The sequence below is a fragment of the Medicago sativa genome, chromosome 2 (genome assembly GCF_051527215.1).
Source record: "Medicago sativa cultivar Bolivia chromosome 2, Bolivia_mono, whole genome shotgun sequence".
Lineage (NCBI taxonomy): Eukaryota > Viridiplantae > Streptophyta > Magnoliopsida > Fabales > Fabaceae > Medicago > Medicago sativa.
The window spans coordinates 49,481,520-49,503,994 of record NC_140750.1 but is presented as its reverse complement, the minus strand read 5'-3'; the positions used below and the strand labels follow the sequence as shown (position 1 = coordinate 49,503,994).

The window sequence follows — 22,475 nt, the reverse complement described above, 5'->3', positions numbered from 1 at the left end:
ACATTTTACTCTCTAATTGAACTGTTCATCTTAGAAGAGCATTGTCCCCTTATTTGTTATCTTCTATAAATTCATTTAATTTCAATTAGTTGATAAGTCATGCGCTAGTTTTTGCCTAATATAGCCTTAACGTTAGTATGTCATTAACACTCAACTAACAAGGTTTCTCACTAACTTTTATCGGTAGACATATTTATCCAATGTGAGATTTGAGTTTTTATTAATACATCCCCTTACGCTCAACATTATTAGACTTGGTGCGTGGATAGGTAGGTGACCTGAATCGATAGGCTTTGATACAAACGTTTTAACATGGTATCAGAGCAGAAATTTTAACAAAAGGTTTGATGCTCAGGAGGCTCAAATTCAAGAGATGCGGCAATCGATTCAAAAATGGGAAGATCTTGGTTGTTCAACCGATGCCTTCTTTGCATCCCCTTGCCTTGGCCATGATGAAATTGATGGAACCTCTAACCCAAATGAACCAGATGCTTAGTGATGTCTTATTTTCTCTTCTTTTTTTTTTCTCATGCATATTCCCTTTTTGAAGTTGTCAAAGGGGGAGATATAGTTATGATGTATGATGATGATGTTTATGCTTATGCTATGTTTAGTGCATGTTTATGTCATTATTAGTTCGTATGTTCCATTATTAGTTTGTATGTTGTCTTTGCGCCTATTCTTATTATGACATAACTCTTCTTGTTAATCAATGTTTTGATTGAGTATGTGTCTAGCCCAAATAAAGGAACAACAATATATGTTGCCCGTATGTCTTGTATGCTAAGTATCAGGGGGAGCAAATAATCATTAACATGGTGTTTCGACATCATCAAAAAGGGGGAGATTGAAGCCTCTAGCTAGTTTTTGATGATGTTAGTTTGTTTATCATTTTATGTTTTAAGTTGAGGTTTGCTACCTTAGAATATGTTAAAGCACCCAAGCATATGTGTGTCTCAAGCCTTCCTTTTCTTTGCATATCATTTGTCAAAAATTCCATATGTTAATGCATGAATCGATTCATGCATATCTGAATCGCATCACAAAAGTCTCTGACTTTGTGTGAATCGATTCATCAAACTCTCTAACTTAACTTGAATCGACTCATGTTTGAAATGAATCGTATCAATCTTCATCTTGGGCTTACTTTAATCGATTCACATATATACTGAATCGTATCATCCTTCATGTGTCTCTAACTTGTTTTGTGTTGTTTGAATCGATTCACTCACTTAGTGAATCGATTCACCAAGTTGTTTTTGAGCGAAAATTCACTCTTATCACCCCTCACTATATATAGTCCCCTCCTCATAACTTTCCAATGATTGAATCATTTGCAACTATTCTCTCTAGGTCTCAAAAACTCATTGCACATAAATTCTTCAAGATTAAACACTTTTTTTCTTAGAATCACTTTGCTCTTTGAGTCACATTGATTTGCTAGGGTGCTAGTAGGGATTGTAAGTTGGTTCTTTCAAGGAAATTGATTGTGCTTAATCAAGGTTCTAAAGTGAAGTGAATAATCTCATTCCAGGGATGCACGGGTATTCAAGGATTTGAAGATTCAAGGAGCACCAAATTCAAAGGCTATTTGAAGTTTGGGGGAGTGTTTGCATAGGAGTTGAAGAATGAGGTTTAATTTCAAGGAACTCTGGTAAACACATTGTAATCAACATTTGTTACTTAGTGGATCACCTTGGTGAAGGCATACTTCATCAAGAAGAGTAGATGTAGCTCTAGCGAGGACGAGAAAGAGCGAACTACTATAAAAATATCGGTGTTATCTCTCTTCCCTATCCTCTTTACTTTTACTATTGCATATGATTAATTGAATAATTGCTAGTGTTGATCTAAGTTGTTTTTTTTTTTATCAAAAGATAATCTATTTCATTGAATTAAGTTTTAAATAATTTGCTTAGATCAATTGATTGCAAAATCTATTCAATTCTTCAATTTCATATGCATTGTGTTTTCAATTGATAGTTTGATATTATTGTTCATATAGGTTTGGATTCCAATAGTCGATTTCGTTAAATTCACTTTTTATTAAACTTCGGAAAAACTTTTCAAAAAGCTACCCCCCCCCCCCCCCCCCCCCCCCCCCCGCCAGCTTACTAACTAATTAGCCATATAGACCAATAATAATTCCAGTTGCAGTAAAGGAAAATCTCTTGGTTGAGCATATGAAGTCTCTTGGTTGTGTCCTTGAGCATTTGTAATCGGTTGTGATTATAGTGAAAATTCCTTATATTTATAGTCTTAACAACAATAGCTCTGAAAATATTTTGTTACCAACAATATAATGGATTGGTTCAAGTTGTAATGGACTTGAGACTCCATAAACAAATGACCAGGGGTTCAGTCCCCGACTATTGTGTAGAGAAACAATTTGGTTGGAAGAAGAGAACCCACCTTATGTGTTCTTCAAGTTTTTCGACGAAGATTAATCACTGCTAAAATGACGATGAAAACTTCTTACAAGTAATATCCTTAACCAAAAAAGAAGAAGAATATTTATAGTTTTTTTTTTCATGTAGCATAAATATTTATGACTATAAATAAATATTTGTTTTGAAGGGGACTAAAGATAAATCTTTTTTTTTATTAGGAAGAGTAAAGATAAATCCGATGACACATATACTACAGAGGCTTAAATATGTAAATCGTCCCTATAAGTTCGCGTGTTTTTGGTTTTCGTCCCTGTATCTTTTTTTGTTCTAAAACAACCCCTGTAAGTCATAAACGTTTTGGTTTTCGTCCCTCCCGTCAACTTCCGTTACAAAAACGCCAACTTGTCTAACGTCTACTGACGTGGCGAAGGATGACGTGGCAAAAACGCTTATGTGTCATGACAGATGATCCCTAACTATATTACAGGGACCAAAACCAAAAACGAAAAATTACAGAGGGACAAAATTAAAAACACCTAAATAACAAAATTTGAAATTTAAAAACCATTATTTCCATGATTTTAGTCTCATTTTGTCTCTCTTCAACTAACTACAAGTGGTAAAATCAGTTTTGAAGCAGACATACAGAGAGATGAAGAAGATGTCAGAGAGAGGAAGAAGACACTCACATAGAGAGAGAAGATGGAAATAATGGTTTTTAAATTTCAAATTTTGTTATTTAGGTGTTTTTAATTCCGTCCCTACCTTTTCGTTTTTGGTTTTGGCCCCTGTAATATTGTCAGGGATCATCTGTCACGACACATAAGCGTTTTTTGCCATGTCATCCTTCGCCATGTCAGCGGCCCTTAGACACGTAGGCATTTTTGTAACGGAAGTTGACGGGAGGGACGAAATCCAAAACGTGTATAACTTACATGGGTAGTTTTAGAACAAAAAAAGATACAGGGACGAAAACCAAAAACACGCGAACTTACAGGGACGATTTACATATTTAAGCCTACCACATAAATACAAATAAATATTATACAAAAATTATTATAAATCATATACAATACATTGTCCTTCTGGACAAAGTTTGTTTAAGTGTACCTAAAATAAAAAGCAAAAAAAAAAAAAAAAAAAAAAAGTGTACCTAAAATAAATTTTGCTTATGTAACCAAAAAAATAAATAAATTTTGCTTAAAAAAATTAATGAGGATTTTCTAATAAATCTATTTTTTTTTTGTTGAGAGATCTAATAAATCTATATAAAATCTACATTTCCTTGTAGACTTTTATTGTTAGGCAATTTCCTTGTAGACTTTTTTGTTAGGCAGTTTCCTTGTAGACTTTTGCCAATTAGACTTCTCATTTTTTATTTTCGAATTCAAAAAAATAATGTAACAAATTTTGTAGTATTTGTTTTTTCTTAAGGAAAAGACGTGAGGTGCAAATCCAGCACTTTACAGGAAATCTGAGCATATACTATATGGCATGATTGTAAAGACTATCACGTAAGCTAATAGACTTTAGTATTTTGAAATTTGTTGATGTCCACCAATATATTGTTTTTCATAAGGCAATGCATTGTAATTTGATGATGACCTATAAATTATTGACACCAGACACGACACTGACATGACATCGGTAACAATTTAAGAAAATGAATTAATTGAATGTATCATTTGTCAGTGTCGGACACCAACACATGTTTAACACCTTACACGTTTTGATCAGTTGGTGTTTAAAAAGATGATGAGCAAAAAGAGTACTGAAAGTGTGAGTATGGCTGAACAGAAATAGTGAACTAGTGTCTGGTGCTAGAAATTGTATCTGTTACAACTAATATCTTTGTTGCAGTTAAATGAGAGTTTCAACATTTAACATAAAGTATCTATGTATGTATTAATTTACACTAATACTAATTAGATGTGAAGAGTTTTTGACTCACCAAAAAAAAGGTGAAGTCTTGAAGATTGAAAACTAAGAGTTAGATAGAGTGTATGAAATCAGAAATAAGAAGAAAGAAGCAAGAGAATATAATGGAATTACTCAAAATAGTGATATTAAGATCCAATATTACAGGGAATTATGAAAGTTTGTAAAATAAAGATAACAATTGATAGTGACTACTACCAATCCCAAAGCACACAGGCTTCCCGTATCACCACAGGTGACCCTACTAAATCATAACAGAAAGATAGATAAAAATATTCTTTCTCATTCCTTGTACTTATATAGCCAGCTTTCTTTCTCTTCACGCATTCTTCATTGCCATGTCACCATTATTTGCTCCTTTTGTCCTTTTCCTAGTGTAAACCTTCCAAACTCTTGACTGAGGCCCATAGTCCAAGCCCACTTCCTGATTCACATTTCTATCAATTCCCCCCTCCTCAGAAACAGCCTTGTCCTCAAGGCAAAATTCAGGAAACTGGCCCTTTAAAAATTCATCATCTTCCCATGTGACATCTTCCATTGTCTTGTGCTTCCACTTGATCAAGCTTTGACTGACCTCAGTATCTCCTTGCCTAACAATTCTGGAGCCCAGCACTTGTTCAGGATACACATCAGCAGCCTCATCAATTTCCAGTTCCTTAGGTAACTGACCTTGCACCTGATATTTCCCAATTGCTTTTTTAATTAAGGAAACATGAAACACTGGATGAACCTTGGATTCAGCTGGTAATTTAAGTCTGTAGGCTACTTCTCCAATCTTCTCTTCTATCTGAAAAGGCCCATAGAATCTAGCAGCTAGCTTTTGATTTTTTCTTCTTACCAGAGATTGTTGCCTATGAGGTCTCAGTTTAAGAAAAACCCATTCCCCTACTTCAAAACTCAAATCTCTTCTCTTCTTGTTAGCATAGCTTGCCATCTGTTCCTGTGCTCTCAGCAAATGTTTCTTGAGTTGTAACAGGGTCTCATCTCTTTCCTTCAACTCTAATGCAACAGCAGCCACCTTGGTTTCATTGGTCAAAAACTTCACAATGGAAGGAGCTGGTCTCCCATACACTACTTCAAATGGAGTCTTACCAATAGAGACATGAAAGGTTGAATTGTACCAGAATTCTGCCCAAGGCAACCAATGGGACCAGGTTTTTGGATGATCTGAAGCAAAGCACCTTAAGTAACCCTCCAAGCACCTATTTATGACCTCAGTTTGCCCATCAGTCTCAGGGTGGTAAGATGAACTCATCTTCAACCTAGTGCCCTGTAATTTGAACAATTCTAACCAGAAATGACTTATAAAGATAGGATCCCTGTCACTGACCAGAGAACTTGGAATCCCATGTAGTCTCACTATCTCCCTCACAAACACCTCAGCAATAGGCTTGGCAGTATAAGGGTGCTTCAACAGAATGAAATGACTATACTTGGACAATCTATCCACCACAACTAACACAGTTTCGTACCCTTTGGACTTGAGTTCATCTAACAATTCATCCACTATAGGGATAGGATACTTATCGGGAATTGTAGCCTTGTTCAGTGCCCTGTAGTCCACACACATCCTCCAGCTTTTATCTTTCTTCTTCACAAGAATCACAGGACTGGAGAAAGCACTATCACTGGGTCTGATGATGCCTGCCTCAAGAAGTTCTGCTACCTGCCTCTCAATCTCTTCTTTTTGGTGGTGGGGATATCTGTAAGGCCTGACATTAACAGTCCCATGATCAGGAAACAACTTAATCTGATGAACCTTAGACCTTTCAGGAGGCAGCTGAATTTGATTGTTGAACACCTCCTAGAATTCTTCTAGCAAAACATTCAGATCCTTGAACTCTATCCTCTTATCAGCTTCAATGGACTGCAATTGAGACCACCATTCCTTTTCCTCCCTTCCATGCATATCTTTCAGGAACGAATTCAAGTAGCTCTGATGGTTAAGCATACCCCCTAGACATTGAAGCTTAACTACTTGAGAATTGTGAACAAACTGCATTGTTAACAACTTCCAATCCATTAATACTTCACCCAAAGTGCTCAACCAGGACATTCCAAACACCATATCCAACCCTCCTAATTCCAGCACCAACGCATCAATCACTACTTCAATCACCCCCAATTTTACTTTTACACCTTTACACATGCCCTTAGTAACAACTCTGTGTCCATCTCCCAGCTTGATTCTCTTCGCAGCTATTGGAGAAATGGTAAGACCTAGAGCAGACGTAATCCCAAGAGAGATGAAATTATGCGTCGTTCCACTATCGATCAACACCAGTAAATCCACATCTTGGATTTTTCCTTCGAGCTTCATAGTTGAATGCTCACCCATTCTTCCTAACACACCTATAGAGTTGCACTGAACTTCTTCTTCTTCTTCATCCTCTACTGCTGTTTCTTCCATAGCCACAATTTCGCCTTCATCGTTCAACATTTCACCTTCTCCCAAAATCAAAACCTGTAAAGAACTTTCAGGACACTTGTGTAAAGTAGGGTGATATTTTCCCCCACACTTAAAACACAGTCCTTTGGCCCTTCTTTCAGCAATCTCAGCACCATGGAAGCTTCGAAACCCCTTCCACCTCTCAGATGACCCAGATCTATGTTCATTTTCATTCTTTCGAGCTGTAGAAACGAAATATGTGTTAGAATTTACACTCGCCCCATTTATCTTCTGATTCAGGTTTGACCCACCCGTTTTTGTGGGCCGGTTCGACCCACTTCTGTTGGATAGTAGTCCAGCCCAATCAGATTGACCCAGCTTCTCGTACCCTCCTTTTCGCACCCCCTTTTTTTCTCCGTCATCATCTTCCTCCCTCAACTCATCCTCTACATCCTTTGCAATTCTCATCATTTCCATTCGATTGCGAGGATTCAGAGTTCGTACCCTTCTACGAATTTGTGGTTTCAAACCACTCATGAAGTATCCAAGATACTATTCTTCCAGTAACCTCCCTACTTGAGAGGACAGCAGTTCAAACGCCTCCACAAACTCCTCCACACTATCTCTCTGCTTTAGGGTTGATAATTCTTCAAACGGATTTTCCAACCTCCTTCCACCATAACGTGCAATTAACGCTCGTTTCAGCTTTTCCCACGACAATTCATCCTCCGTTTCCATCAATAAATTAAACCAATGGATGGTTGGGCCTTCCATGCTCAATCGTGTTAACTTCACACACAGATCATCTGGAGTGTTTTGAACATCAAAGTAGATCTCAGCTCTTGTGATCCAAGCTACTGGGTCTTCACCTTCGAACACCGGTAACTTCACCTTCTTCCCTGCTAGGCGAGATTCACTCTGTGAAGAATCATTCTCAGAACTTTCCCCATACTGAAACACTGGTTTCTTACCAATTTGTTTGCTCAATTCAAAGAGAATTGAGCTTTGTTGTTGCATCTGTTCAGCGTGTTGCTGCATCTGGCTAGCAAGAGCTTGTAACGTTGAAGTCACACTACCCATCTGTTCTTCAAGAGCATCGATACGATCAGCCATTTTTGGTTTTCTTGGCATCAACTTCCTTTGCTTAATTGAGAGATATGGATCCGGTAGGTCGGACCAATTGATGGGTTTACAGAGTGTATGAAATCAGAAATAAGAAGAAAGAAGCAAGAGAATATAATGGAATTACTCAAAATAGTGATATTAAGATCCAATAGTACAGGGAATTATGAAAGTTTGTAAAATAAAGATAACAATTGATAGTGACTACTACCAATCCCAAAGCACACAGGCTTCCCGTATCACCACAGGTGACCCTACTAAATCATAACAGAAAGATAGATAAAAATATTCTTTCTCATTCCTTGTACTTATATAGCCAGCTTTCTTTCTCTTCACGCATTCTTCATTGCCATGTCACCATTATTTGCTCCTTTTGTCCTTTTCCTAGTGTAAACCTTCCAAACTCTTGACTGAGGCCCATAGTCCAAGCCCACTTCCTGATTCACATTTCTATCATTAGATGTGTCGACGGTGTGTCAGGAGAGTATCAAGAACGACATAGGAGAAAAAATAAATCAGCAGTCATAAAATTTTGGTAGAATTGTGAGAAAAGATCTTTTTGCACTTTCAAATTTCATGTATGCTGTTTTCTACACGCTTGAATGAACTCCTACAAAGCTTTGATCATTGCAGATAATATTAAGAACAAGATCGTGGAGTTTGTACTTGATTTTTTCAACGTTCAAAACAATTTCACACCTGAGGAAGAAGCCGAGCTTCACAAGGACAAAGATAGGGCCTTTGAAGATAATAATTTGATGAGTTGCTTGTAAAACAGATCTAGAAATTTTTCCGATTTATTTACAAAAATAGAAATTCAACATTTAGAAGGTTTCTTGTAATCATTCAACTCAAATGTTAAAACTGTTTCAAAAACAAAAAAGGGTAAACAACAAAAAACAGGTTGAGAAGAGGTGGTGAAGTCGATCCATTGCAGCATTGCTCTTCAAAACCTACGACCGGATCAGCAAAGAACTGGAAACAAGGCACCCTGCACAACAAACATGTCCTAGCATGGATTAGTTTCTCAAATGTTAATAGGTTATTCTGTAATATTCTTGTGCTGCATCTATCTTTCTTTTACCAAAACAAATGTCGACAGAGAGAGACTAACATTGCAAATGCAAAATAGTTCATTAGAACAAACCCTTCTCTAATAAACTCTATGAATGTGTGAGTAGAGATGTCATTAGAATATATCAAACAAGTGATAGAACAAATTCTAAACAAAATAGGCTTACATACACCATGGATTGAAAAACTGAAAGACATTACAATTCCCATATGTATACACAACCTTGAAATATTTCATTTCATCAGTCTTAATATTTTTAAAACATGAATGCTTTACTTGAATATAGATCAATATAAATAACCAAAAGAGAAGTTGAAGTAGAAACTAGAGACTATGCACTGCAGAATTATAACTTAAATATAGGTTAATTACGTAGCAAAGCTAAAATAATTGTTAGAATTAAGTAAATCTGTCAATATTCCGAAATTGTACAACATTCTAGATTACTTGATAACATTCATAGTCTTGTAGATTTTACAAATTTCTCAGTTAGTGCTAATCAGTTAGACATTCAATGTATTTATTGTAACACAATTATAAATAGAGGTTTTGTGATATAAGATACACAGAAAACACAGAATCTTTCAATAATAATGAACTGATGCAAGATATTCATCAAGGTATGCCCAATGCAGTCTACATGGCTAAATCAAGGAATCTATCACACTAACAGATGTAGCAAAAAAAGTAGGCTATATTTGTGTATAAAGAGATAGTTCTGCATATCTCTTTTTATGGCTATTTTTGCTTACCTCCGTTAATTTTTTTGCTAGAGAAATATTTTCTGAACCTCTCAATGCACTGCTTACTGTCACTGGAAAAAGAGTAAAATCGTAAATTATCTTAATCTTGAAATATAACTTGCAGCAAAGAATACTTTCCAAAGAAATTATAACAGATAATAAAGAAATAAACACTTGCGGCTATTGTGTCCAAACAAATAATCAGTGAAGAAAAATTAAATTAGCAATTATGTGATAATCCAACATGCACCGTGACTAAGTTACAACCACGATAGAAAAGGAAAACAAGTATTGTTTAACATGCAAAGTTACATTTTCCAAACCTGATATTGTTTATCGGCAGCTTTCTGAGGTCTGAATGTGAAGTGTTGGTTAAACTCGGTCATGTGGTCTCTTCCAATACGTACATCATTTCGTCTTGGTTTTGCATGTACATGTGAATGTGCATGTGGTTGTGGTTGTGGTTGTGGATGTGCCTCTGCATAACCCCTCGTAAAAGTAGGACCAAGATATGTAAAATCTGGTTTTAGGGTTTGAAACGGTGGGTGGATTTGTAAAGCTGATGGTGATGGTATGAAATTGTGTTGCATGGAATTAGAAACAGAACCAAGATATGTAAAATCGGGTTTTAGGGTTTGAAACGGTGGGTGGATTTGCAAAGCTGATGGTGATGGTATGAAATTTTGTTGCTCCGAATTAGAAACAGAACCAAGATATGTAAAATGCGGTATATTTGAGGCTTCCTGAGTCACTTCTGCATTCAATTGGTTCATATATTGGACAGAGGGATACCAGGAAGCATTAACAGGACTCATTGGGGGTGCAGCAGCAAAGAGAGTGGTGCTGCTGGATATATTGCTATTCTCATCTATTCTGCAAACTTTCTTTTGTGGGGACTGCTCTGGGGATATATCCATATCCTGTTCCATGTTTTCTTCCCATCCTCTCTTCTCCGAAGTTTGGTATCTTGTAGTTAAAGTTTCAAATTCAAACTCTGGAAGATCGTCTTCCAGTTCCTTTCGAAGAATAACAGAAGACAAGGATTGCTTTGCAACAACATCCAATCTTTTTTTCTGCAAAGTTTGAAAACTTGTCCCAAAATCAAATTCTGGAAGATCGTCTTCCAGCTCCTTTTGAAGAATAACAGAAGATAAAGATTGTGTTGTAATATCATCCAATCTTCTCTTCTGTGAAGTTCCAAATTCGTATTCTGGAAGATCGTCTTCCGGTTCATTGTGATGAATGGCAGAAGGTAACGATTGTTTTGTAACATCAGTTACAACAGGTACTAACTCACGTCCAACATCCTTCGAATTTAATTCACTATTTGAAGCTTCAACTTCAGCAGACACAACTTGTCTAATATTTGGAGTGTCTTCTGATTTTACTAAGTCACTGTAGTAGTAAAGTCGAAAATTTAGGTGTGGTTGGGGGGCTATGCTTCCATTCTTGTTCCTTTCAACGCTATCCATTTGCTTAGAAATATCAACTTCATCACTTTTTGTTGATGATTCTAAAGGCCAGCGAATTGGTGACCAGACAGGACTAGAATCATTTTTTCTTGATGTTTCGGAAGGCGTGCGAATCGGAGACCACACAATAGGATCATTTTTTTTGGTTGATTCTGAAGAAGTGCGAGTCGGAGACCACACAGTAGGATCATTTTTTCTTGATGATTCTGTAGAAGTGCGAATCGGAGACCATACAGTAGGATCATTTTTTCTAGACCATTCGGAAGGACTGCGAATCGGAGACCACACTTGAGTATGATCACTTTTTCTCGATGATTTCTGAATAGAGTTAGTTTGATTTCTTCTCCACACAACACAACCAATTAGGGAATCTTTGTTCTCTTTAAAATGTGTGCTTCCGTCGAGGTATCCATATTTTTCGAGTATGGTGATTATTGTGTCACTAGGAGGACACACATAAAGATCAATGCCAGTTATAACTTTTGCAAGCCCAACCCTTCCATCTTCAACATATTTCTTTGCAACCTGTTAAATCAAGGAATTATTTTTTATTAAAACTATACATGGGAGAATTCATGACTTATTTAAACATCAGTGGATACTCAAATTGGTTCTTGAAAATTTAGGGCTATCAATCTAGTCCCTCACATTATTGATATATCAAATTTGTTGTTACTAGCAGGGCTAGAGTGACAATCAGTTGGTAATTTGGCATATAAATTAGAAACTAGGGGAATAATGTTAGGGATGTATTTGAAAGAAAATTCAAACATTGGATCAAACTTGATTAACATTTTACAATTTCAATGATCTTTTCAAAATGTTGATAATATATGGGACTAGTTTCATACAACCCTACAATTCCAATAACTAACTTTGATATTTAATCATTTAAATTAAGTATTTATCAAAATTAGTCTAAATTTGAGGTCATCCCTACTCACCTTTTCCATGCCTTCCAATCCAACTTGTGAAGATTCTTCTTTGCAATACATGGAGACTACCTGAAATTAATTGCATCCTTTATTGTAATTCAAGTTGGTTCTAATCACATGTTCATTAAAATAAAGATATATATGGGGTAGATTACAAAGATTTTTTTATAACATAACAGAAAAGTAAGGACAATCCCACCAAGCATAACATATTGTAAATTTAGATACTCTGACCAAGAAATAAATTGGCATTATTAAAATTTAACTGTAGATCATGTTGGTTAAACTAACTTTTTTTATTTTATATTATGGTCCATCAATTAGGCTCAGTAAATAGCATGCTATCCATATAGTGATATGGATCTAATTTCTAGATAAGTATGAAGTTATATAGGAATTTTAAACATTCCACATAAATTTTACCCAATTTCACTTTGTTCTTTGGAAATGAATCTGGAAAATATTAGAATTAATGTTATTTTTAAGAACCTTAAACAACAATATTTTTTTTAGAGATTGTAACAAACATAAATAGAAACCGCATATATTGCATAATAATAGATAAATTTTTGGGATGCAACAAATTTTAGATTGTAAGTAAGAAAATCTAATATTGTAATAAATAAATATAATAACGAGAATTTCTTACCATAAGTTCTTTGTTGCGTGAGAGAGGAAGTTCTTGAATGTATTTTTCAAAATCTTGTAATTTGACATTCCCTTTCACTACAATAGATTGAGACCATTTGACATCGGGCATCTTTTCACCACTACACAATTGAATAAATAAATCCAAAGATTAGATAGAGATTGGAGAGAAAAGAGTCACTATTACAACATGAAATTTCATCATCTATATAGAAGATTAGAATTAACAAAGCATTGACCTCATCTTGTTATCAACTTAGCTTACTATAAGAAACTCGATTGTCTTCGTTTACCGAAAATTGGAGAATTTTTGTACTCTCAGAGAGATAAAGCATGGACACTCCTCGGATTAGGGCAGAGTTACAGCACAAATGTGTTGAAGCATTTCTCAGATCAAGTATAAGCACAAGTGTTGCAGCACTTATATTTTAGTTTTGAGTAGATGGTATAGTATTAGGGCAAGTTTGGTACTATCAGTTTGTTACAAAATTACTACACATTTCATGGCCGCAAATATTGTTATTTATTCTGCTATCGATTTATTCTTGCATTAGGGTATCTCTATGTAAATATGCTCTTGATGAATCACTTAGGTTAATAATTGAATATGTGATGTGATGTGAAGAAATTCATGTAAACTCTCTACTTGTGAAAATAAAATTATTTTGATATTATTTCTCATCATATAATAAAATTAAAATCGAGTTTACATGTAGAGAATTGAATTTATAACTAGTGAATTCATGTAAACTCATGTAACTAGAGCAAACTAACTTCAAATGTAGAGAATTAATTAATTACCCTTCAAAGAAGGCAACTGCAGAAACAGTTAGGGCAGAGTTCAACTGTAAGTACCCATCCCATAGCTTATCATCTGTTTCAGTTGGGGACAGCTGAAAAAGAATAAATAAATGATTAGAACCATAGCACTTGAACTAATAAAATAATTCCAAAGCATATATCCTAATTAGTGAAGGGGAATTAGTCACTTTAGTCCCTGAATAGGAAAGGAGTAGTCATTTTAGTCTCAGAATGCAGATAAATTGCAAAATAGTCCCTGAATGTAGACTCTGTTGGTCAATTTCAAGGACTAAAGTGACTAACGGAGTCTACATTCAGGGACTAAATTGACTAACAGAGTCTGCATTTAGGGACTAAATTGACTAACAGAGTCTACATTCAGAGACTATTTTGCAATTTATCTGCATTCAGGGACTAAAGTGACGACTACTTTTCTATTCAGGGACTAAAGTGACTAATTCCCCAATTAGTGAAATAATTCCATAGCACTTGAAAATAGTGCATAGTATACTTAGGTTTGCAAGTTCTATCAAACACTTATATAAATACATATAAATGCTTGACCAAAAATATAAAAAATAAAAAAATACATATATATGCCATATGATAAGTGTAATAAGTTGTTTCATTCCTCCCAAAAAAAAAAAGGTTATTTGAACCACCACAGAGGTGTCTATTAATTCATTTCGATTGATTTAATTCTTTTATTTACATCCCTTCTCCAATAATCCCTTATTTTATTTTTCTCATGTAAATAAAAAAAAATCTCTAGTAGTAACAATATATTTACTTACCTTCTTTCTAAAAATACATATTTACTTACCTAATAAAATCATCCCTTATCCAAAATAATGCATAATAAAATACTCCGAGTATACGACCACGTGAGCATGACTCCGTTTATATGGACAAATCATTCTATATACAGAGTTCAAACCTTGGACATCCCATTTCTTTCGTTTTATCATTAGGTTAGGGCCAAATATAGAGCAATTGAACAACAATTATGCAAGCGGTACAAGGAAATGGATTATCAGTCAGCCAGCTACTTATTGAATAATTTTGAGTTGGGGCACTAGAAAAGTTTTGTGCAAATGGTTTAGAGTTCAATACATGATAATCATATTTCTTGCTTTAACAAATTAATTATTAACATTTGTTTTTAAAACAATAAAATTAAAATAAAGATAAAAAGAACGCATCTATTAAATAAATATATCTTCAACTTCATTTAAATGGCTAATGAGCTCTCACCGAGATGAATTGTTTGAGAGAACCGAGTTCGATTCTTGATGGAACTATTCTTTACTAGATTTCACTCCTAATCAAACTCTTGATAACAATTAATGATACATTTCTCTTAGGAAGCATAGGGTTAACATGCAAAAAAAAAAAAATAATCTTCAGTTGCTTATCCTAAAAAAAATTCACTCCTTACTAGTGATATCTTGATATTAAAATCTTTTTTTTTTATTGGAAGTATTGTTAGTTGTGTTACTTTATTCAGGGGAGTAATGTCTAGAATTCACGTTTTTAAGTGAATAAATGGAGTATTTAGGGGTTCATTGTTTATGTCAACTGAACTATGTTTACGGAGACTTATCACAATTTTAACTCAAGTGTCGCTCAAACAACTAAGTCGTATTATTGCACCTAACAATTTTTCTAAAGTCTTCAAAATGTAATCAATTTTTTTTGCGGAATGTAATTAAATTTTGGATGTACGGCAAATTAAAGTTTTAGTATCATCCACAATTCATGAACTATTGCCGCCATTTAAATTTTAAAATCAATGCATTCCTCGTTTAAAAGTTTCATGTGCTTTCAGCACACTTATTTATGTAATAAAAAAGGTTAAGATATTTTATTTGTGATCAATTTTTATATTAAGTGATAAAGTATATCCTGTCTATATAAAAATGCTGTATAACATACTTAAACAATGAATTAGTTCAACTAGTAAGGAATTTGGTCTCTTAAGCAAGTGGTATTCAATATTTTTCATTTACGGAAGAAAATTAATTATTTAGGAGAGGAGAACTCACCTTATGTGCCCCACATTCTTTACAACAGATGTCAGTCATTGTTCAGATGATGATGAAAGCTTTGTACCTATAACATGATAAGTCAGAAACAACATACTTAAACATAACCACAAGGTACATATGAATTATGGAATCGTTTAAAAAGAAAATCTTTGTACGAAAATAAAATACAAAATAGAAAACGATGAGTTAACTTTTTTTAGTAAAAAAAAATGACAATTTAAATAATATTTTTTATGGATCACCTTTTGTATAAATATGTACTTTTGATCATCATCATCATTGATGTTTATGTTTCTAAAACATTTTTAATATCGATCAAGAACACACACGTTAAACAATTTGGATTTAATCCTCTCTTAACTAGAAAAATAATTAGTCACCTTTACAACCAACCAAGAATAAAAAGATTTTAATTAATTTTTTTTACAAAAAGTCTTTAATAAATTATTTATTTAATTTCATTATAAAACTCTCTCCCTCTCTCTAGCACCTAAAGATGGCATTGTTAATTGTACCAAAAAAAAAATGGCATTGTTTTTTTTTTGGTTGGTAAAAAAAAAATGGCATCGTTAATTAAAGACAAATCAAATCAACTCCGTTTTTTTCACAAGCAACATTTGATGGACAACATTTTTTGTGTGATATTTATCATATAATATAATTACCCAAAAAAAATCCAACCATGAATTTCTACATAAATTTTATTCTATTGAAAAACACGAGCACAGCCAATACGATATGATTATGATAGCAATAATAATAATAATAATAATAATAATAACAATAATAATAATAATAATAATAATAATAATAATAATAATAATAATAATAATAATAATAATAATAAACACTTAAAAATTAGATTTTTTTTTTTTTGGAATTGTAAAAATTTGATTATTATTATTCATAAAAAGCACAAAAATGGGACGTCAAAAAGATGAATCAATTATTCAAAAAAACTCGATGAATCAATTTACTCAAAAAGAGACAAAACTTTGGCTTGTGAGGAAATGAAATTGATTGGAACATAGTACTCAAAACCCATGTAGGCATGATTACATTTCGAGTGTAAAGAAGATGAAAATGAAAACCAAGATGAACAACTGAATTGAATTATTACATAACAAAGTTGTGCTTATTTTCATTACCTCCTGAGACTCAGATTATGATATGAGATGAAATGAATGAGATTTAAACGTACTCTAACTTAAATGCTCTCTTCCTTCGTCTCTAATGATGAGATGAGATTGAAATTTACTTAATGCTTTGTCTACTTGCGATGCGTAAATTTCAAATCTCAAGGTACTCACTATCATATAAAACACAACAATACATAGTCTATCTTCCCTTACTTTTTCCCTCTATTGTTGTCTTTTCTCCTTAATTTATTTGTCTTTATTATTTACTTTTTTAATATTCCTAATAATATATATTTGCCAATCACATTCCATTCTGTTTTAATTGAAAAATATTGACTTTTCTTTCCAAAATTTCATAAATAAAATTCATTAAAATTTTCTTATTTCGTTCTATATTAATTATATAAATTAAATTTGTTATATTATTCTAAATCTGTTTTTTGGTAGAGTTTATATTATTCTATTATTATTCTAAATCTTAATAAGCTTATAATTGTTTTCATACCCACAAATTAATATTCTCAATAGTGAGCCTAGTTGGGAATTTATATGTTTCGTGAGTACATTTTTAACACTGGATAGCATAGCAACTATGGATCAGTAAATTCAAGTTTAAAAAACATAGAAAGAATGTTGTGATAAAAATTATGTCTCTCAACTCTCACTCTCTCACTCAGAGTTTGCATCGTAAAGGCAAAGACAAGCTCCGTTTTTTTAACAACAACATTTGATCGTCATTATTTTCTAGTGTTGATATTTATATTAAAGTTACAAATCTATTTATTCAACAATGAATACCTGCATAAATTAATTAAATTTTGTTTAACAAATCAAGAAATGAACATATTAATAAAAATCTTGCAAGCAAAACAAGACCACAACCAATATAATTATTCAGATCTGATGTTGATTGTAGTACTAATGATGACGATGATCATAATAATAATAATAATAATAATAATAATAATAATAATAATAATAATAATAATAATAATAATAATAATAATAATAATAATAATAATAATAATAATAATAATAATAATAATAATCATAATAATGATAATAATAATAATAATAATATTTTTATTATTATCATCATTATTATTATTATCATCATCATCATCATCATATTATTATTATTATTATTATTATTATTATTATTATTATTATTATTATTATTATTATTATTATTATTATTATTATTATTATTATTATTATTATTATTATTATTATTATTCAACTAAAGCCCAAGAGTGGGACGTCAATACAAGAGAAGAAATGGAATTGATTGAAAGAAAATTTGATTTATTTAAAAAGATCATGTTACTCGATGAATCAATTACTCAAAGAGAAAGGTTAGCAACACACGTTCTAAGACACACTTTTCAACACACTCTTTTTTACTAGTTAAAATTCACATGGGAGAGCCACCAAATTTATACGGGACTCACATGATTTGATGGGTCACATGTGAATTTTAACCAATTAAAGAGAGTGTGTTGGAAAGTGTGTGTTAGAATGTATTGCTAGCATTCCTCATTACTCAAATGGATGACAAAACTTTGGCTTGTGTAGAAATGAAATCGATTGGAACGTAGTACTCAAAACACATATAGATATGATTACATTTCGAGTGTAAATAAGATGTAAATGAAAACTAAAATAAACAATTGAAATTGAATTACTACAGAATAAAATTATGCTTATTTCATTACCTCCTTAGACTTAGATTATGATATGAAACGAGATGAATGAGATTCGAACGTACTGTAACTGAACTGCTCTCTTCCTTCGTCTTTGATGATGAGATGAGATATGAAGTTTACTCAGTGCTCTGTTTGCTCACGTTACACAAATTTCAAAACTCAAGGTACCCACTGTCATATAAAATACAACAATATCTAACTTGTCTTTCTTTACTTTCTCACTTTATTGTTGTTTGTTCTCCATAATTTATTTGTCTTTATTATTTACTTTTTTAATTGTCCTAATAATATATATTTTCCTATCACATTCTTTTCATTTTTAATTGAAAAATATAGATTTTTCTTCTTTCACTCCACAACTTCATCAATTAAATTCATTGTAATTTTCGTATTTCATTATATAATTATATAAATAAAATTTTATATTATTCTAAATATTTTGTAAGTGATTAATATATATATATATATATATATATATATGCATGTCAAAAACAAAGAGAGAAACGCTTTAATTGATTTTCTTTCTTAAACGCTTCCTTATTATGAAAATTTTCCTTAATTTTTTTCTGACAAATTTTTTCCTTAATTTATCAGATTTGATAATTATATAATAATAGTAAAAAAATAAACTTGATTATTATTAATTTTCATCAAAACGGCAAGAATGGGACGTCAATATACGAGAATAAATAGAACTAACTGCAGTCCTCGTGCGCTTAGCTCAGTTGGTATAGACAATGCATAATATATGTAAGGTTTAGAGTTCAAACCTCAGCCACCACAAAAAAAAAAATAGAACTAATTGCAAGAAAAGCTCATTTAATTAAAAAGATATAAGGTCTCGAGTTCAAACCCCAAAAGCTCATTTAATTAAAAAGATAATGTGACTCGATGAATCAATTACTCAAATATAAACAAAATTTTGATTTGTGTAGAAATAAAATTTATTGGAATATAGTACTTAAAACACATATGGGCATGATAATAATTCGAGACTAAAGAATATGAAAATGAAAACCTAGATATACAATTTAATTGAATTTTTTCATAACACAACTCCACAAAATCGGCTTGTGAGGTGAGGGGAGGCTTGGTTCTTGGACATAAATGTTGGGTGGGCCGATAGTGGAAACTGATAACATGTGGCCCAATGGATATTGAAGAGGCTCTGATATCATCTTAGAAATTGTGTTTGGGCTTAACACAACCCCACAAAACTGACTTGTGCGATGAGGATTGCCCCCACTCATAAACACATTGTCAGGTCATCACCTATTCGATGTGGGACTCTTAACATATAATAAAATGGTGCTTATTTTTGTTACCTCCTCAAACTTGTGATATAAGATAAGATGAATGCAATTTTCACGTATCGTAACTGAAATGCTTTTTTCCTTCACCTTTAATGATGAGATCGGTTGTAAAGTTTATTTTGTGCTTTGTTTGCTTGCGCTACGCAAATTTTAAATCCGAAGGCAATCACTATCATATAAAATACAACAATATATAGACCATCTTTCCTTACTTTCTCACTTTTTTGCCGTTTTTCTGCTTAATTTATTTGTCTTTATTATTTACTTTTTCTAATTTTCTTACTAATATAAATTTTCCAATTACATTCCTTTTATTTTTAGTTGAAAAATATATATTTTTCTTCTTTAACTCCATAATTTCAAAAGGGTTAATATGTCTTTACTCCCCTGTAATTTGGGCGAGTTTCGGTTTACACCCTGTAAAATAAACCTTTAGATTTCGTCCTTGAAATATGAAGATTCGTTCCAAAACGCCCCTGGCCCATCTGACACACTCCACTTGCTGACGTGGCATGCCACTGTATATTTTAGTTTTTATTTTTTTAAACCTGACATGTGTATAATTCTTTAACACATCATTAATTTCCTTTTTAAAAAAAATCGAAATTGGGAAAAAACAGGAAAACAAAAAGAAAAAAATTAAAAATCGAATAAAAAGTCAGATTTTTTGATATATTTTAATATATTTCTGAATATTTTTCCTAATTTAAAAAAATAAAACTCTGGAACTTAATTTTTTTTAAAAAATCTGACTTTTTTTAAATTTTAAATTTTTTTGTCTTTTTTTCTATATTTTTTTCCCAATTTCGACTTTTTAAAAAAAAGGGAATTAATGCTGTGTTAAAGAATTACACACTTGTCAGGTTAAGAAAAAAATAAAAACTAAATTAAATACACAGTGGCGTGCCACGTCAGCAAGTGGAGTGTGTCAGATGGGGCCATGAGCGTTTTTGAAAGAATCTTTATATTTCAGGGACGGAATCTAAACTTTTTTTTTACAAGGGGGTAAACCGGAATTCGCCCAAATTACAAGGGAGCAAAGACATATTAACCCATTTTAAAAATAAAATTAAATATAATTTTCTTATTTCATTTTCTTGAAGAAGATTTTCGTATTTCATTTTTTAGGTGGATTCTAAGATGACGGATCGATTAAGTTCCTCACCAATGGACCAGAACAAAAATATTATTTGATTAAATCAACGGTCAAGGTTTATTGAAAATAAAAGTAAGAACATTTACAATTTTCCACACACAATCTTGCCATAACACTAATCAACATTTATTTTTCTTAGTTCACCTATGGGTTCACGCCTTCCCAGTTAGATAACTTTTGCTAGAGCCGTTCAAAGCCATAGCCCCCAGATTCATCAAAGCCTTTTGAAGATGTTCCAAGCTATAAAAGACTTGTTGGGAAATTATTGTACCTGATAACAACTAGATATGACATTGCATTTGTTACGCAACAACTGAATCAATTGCTTCATTCATTCATTCATATCGAAGTTTAATATGTTCAACATATATGATGCTAAACTTGAGGGAGGGTGTTAAACTTTAGAATGCAAGACTATGCACAACTTACTTGTTCAACATGCAAACTAGTCTAGTAGACAGTTAATATGACGTACATACCATAGATCAGTAGAAGCTTGAGACGAGTTACATGACGGTTATTAGCTAGTTGTTGTAATTAGCGGGTAGTTAGTTACAATTTGTGCTTTATAAATAACTTGTTTGTAACAAACTGGCCAAATACCTCCCCGGGTCCTTTAAGTTTCGAGTTTGTTTCGGATAGGTCCTTTAAGTTTCTAAGGTTTCAGATAGGTCCTTTAAGTTTCGAGTTTGTTTCGGATAGGTCCTTTAAGTTTCTAAGGTTTCAGATAGGTCCTTTAAGTTTCAAGTTTGTTTCAGATAGGTCCTTTCTATCAACCTCCGTTAAGCCAAAGTTGATCTGTCTGTTAAGCCAAACTCGAAACAAACTCGAAACAAACTCAAAACTTAAGGACCTATCTAAAACCTTAGAAACTTAAAGGACCTATCCGAAACAAACTCAAAACTTAAAGGACCTATCTGAAACCTTAGAAACATAAAGGACCGATCTGAAACAAACATGAAACTTAAATGACTCAGGGAGGTATTTGGCCTAACAAACTCTATTCGTTGACTCAATATACAAAACATTTTGTTTTTTTTATTCTCTCTCCCAGTTTTACTCTGATTTCATCATATTCATCGTCAATATGAACTTCATAAGTATCCGTTGCAAATAATATATATAGGTGGGAAAAGAAAAAAAATAATAGATGAAATAGTTATTTAAATTGTATTTGTCGCAAATAAAAGAGTTTTCTAATTTACGGTTCATCAATTGATAGCTTCGTGGACATTGGTATGTATAGACTGAAGTTCAAATTCAGATTCTTCATTTGTCCACACTTATGGTGTAAGTCTAACCACTAAGCAATTTGACCCAAACAAAATTAGATGTGAAGAGTTTTGACTAAGAGATTATCGAGAGCCACGTGGGAGAAAAAATAAATTATTAGTGTATCATATGAAATATCATGGAATGGCACTAATGAAACAGTCACACATTTGGTACAATTGTGAAATTGAGTAATGTATTTCGGTGGAGAACCTTGAGTATGCTGAACTGAAACTTTAGTGTATCACACCGTTGAGCAAAAATTATTTACCATTACATTATAAATATATTTACGGAATTAGAGCTTAATTTTATTAGGAGAAAGATC

General features: G+C 32.6%; 2 protein-coding genes across 2 annotated transcripts; both read right to left on the bottom strand.

Annotated features, from left to right (window-relative positions):
- Positions 1 to 6,132: 6,132 nt before the first annotated feature.
- LOC146947157 (uncharacterized) lies at positions 6,133 to 7,254 on the bottom strand. The gene has a single exon (XM_085744809.1). The coding sequence runs from the start codon at positions 7,252 to 7,254 to the stop codon at positions 6,133 to 6,135; it is 1,122 nt and encodes a 373-aa protein (XP_085600935.1).
- A 15-nt stretch (positions 7,255 to 7,269) lies between these two features.
- On the bottom strand, positions 7,270 to 7,848 carry LOC146947156 (uncharacterized). The gene has a single exon (XM_085744810.1). It carries the CDS (start codon positions 7,846 to 7,848, stop codon positions 7,270 to 7,272), a length of 579 nt encoding a protein of 192 aa, XP_085600936.1.
- Between the last annotated feature and the right edge of the window lie 14,627 nt (positions 7,849 to 22,475).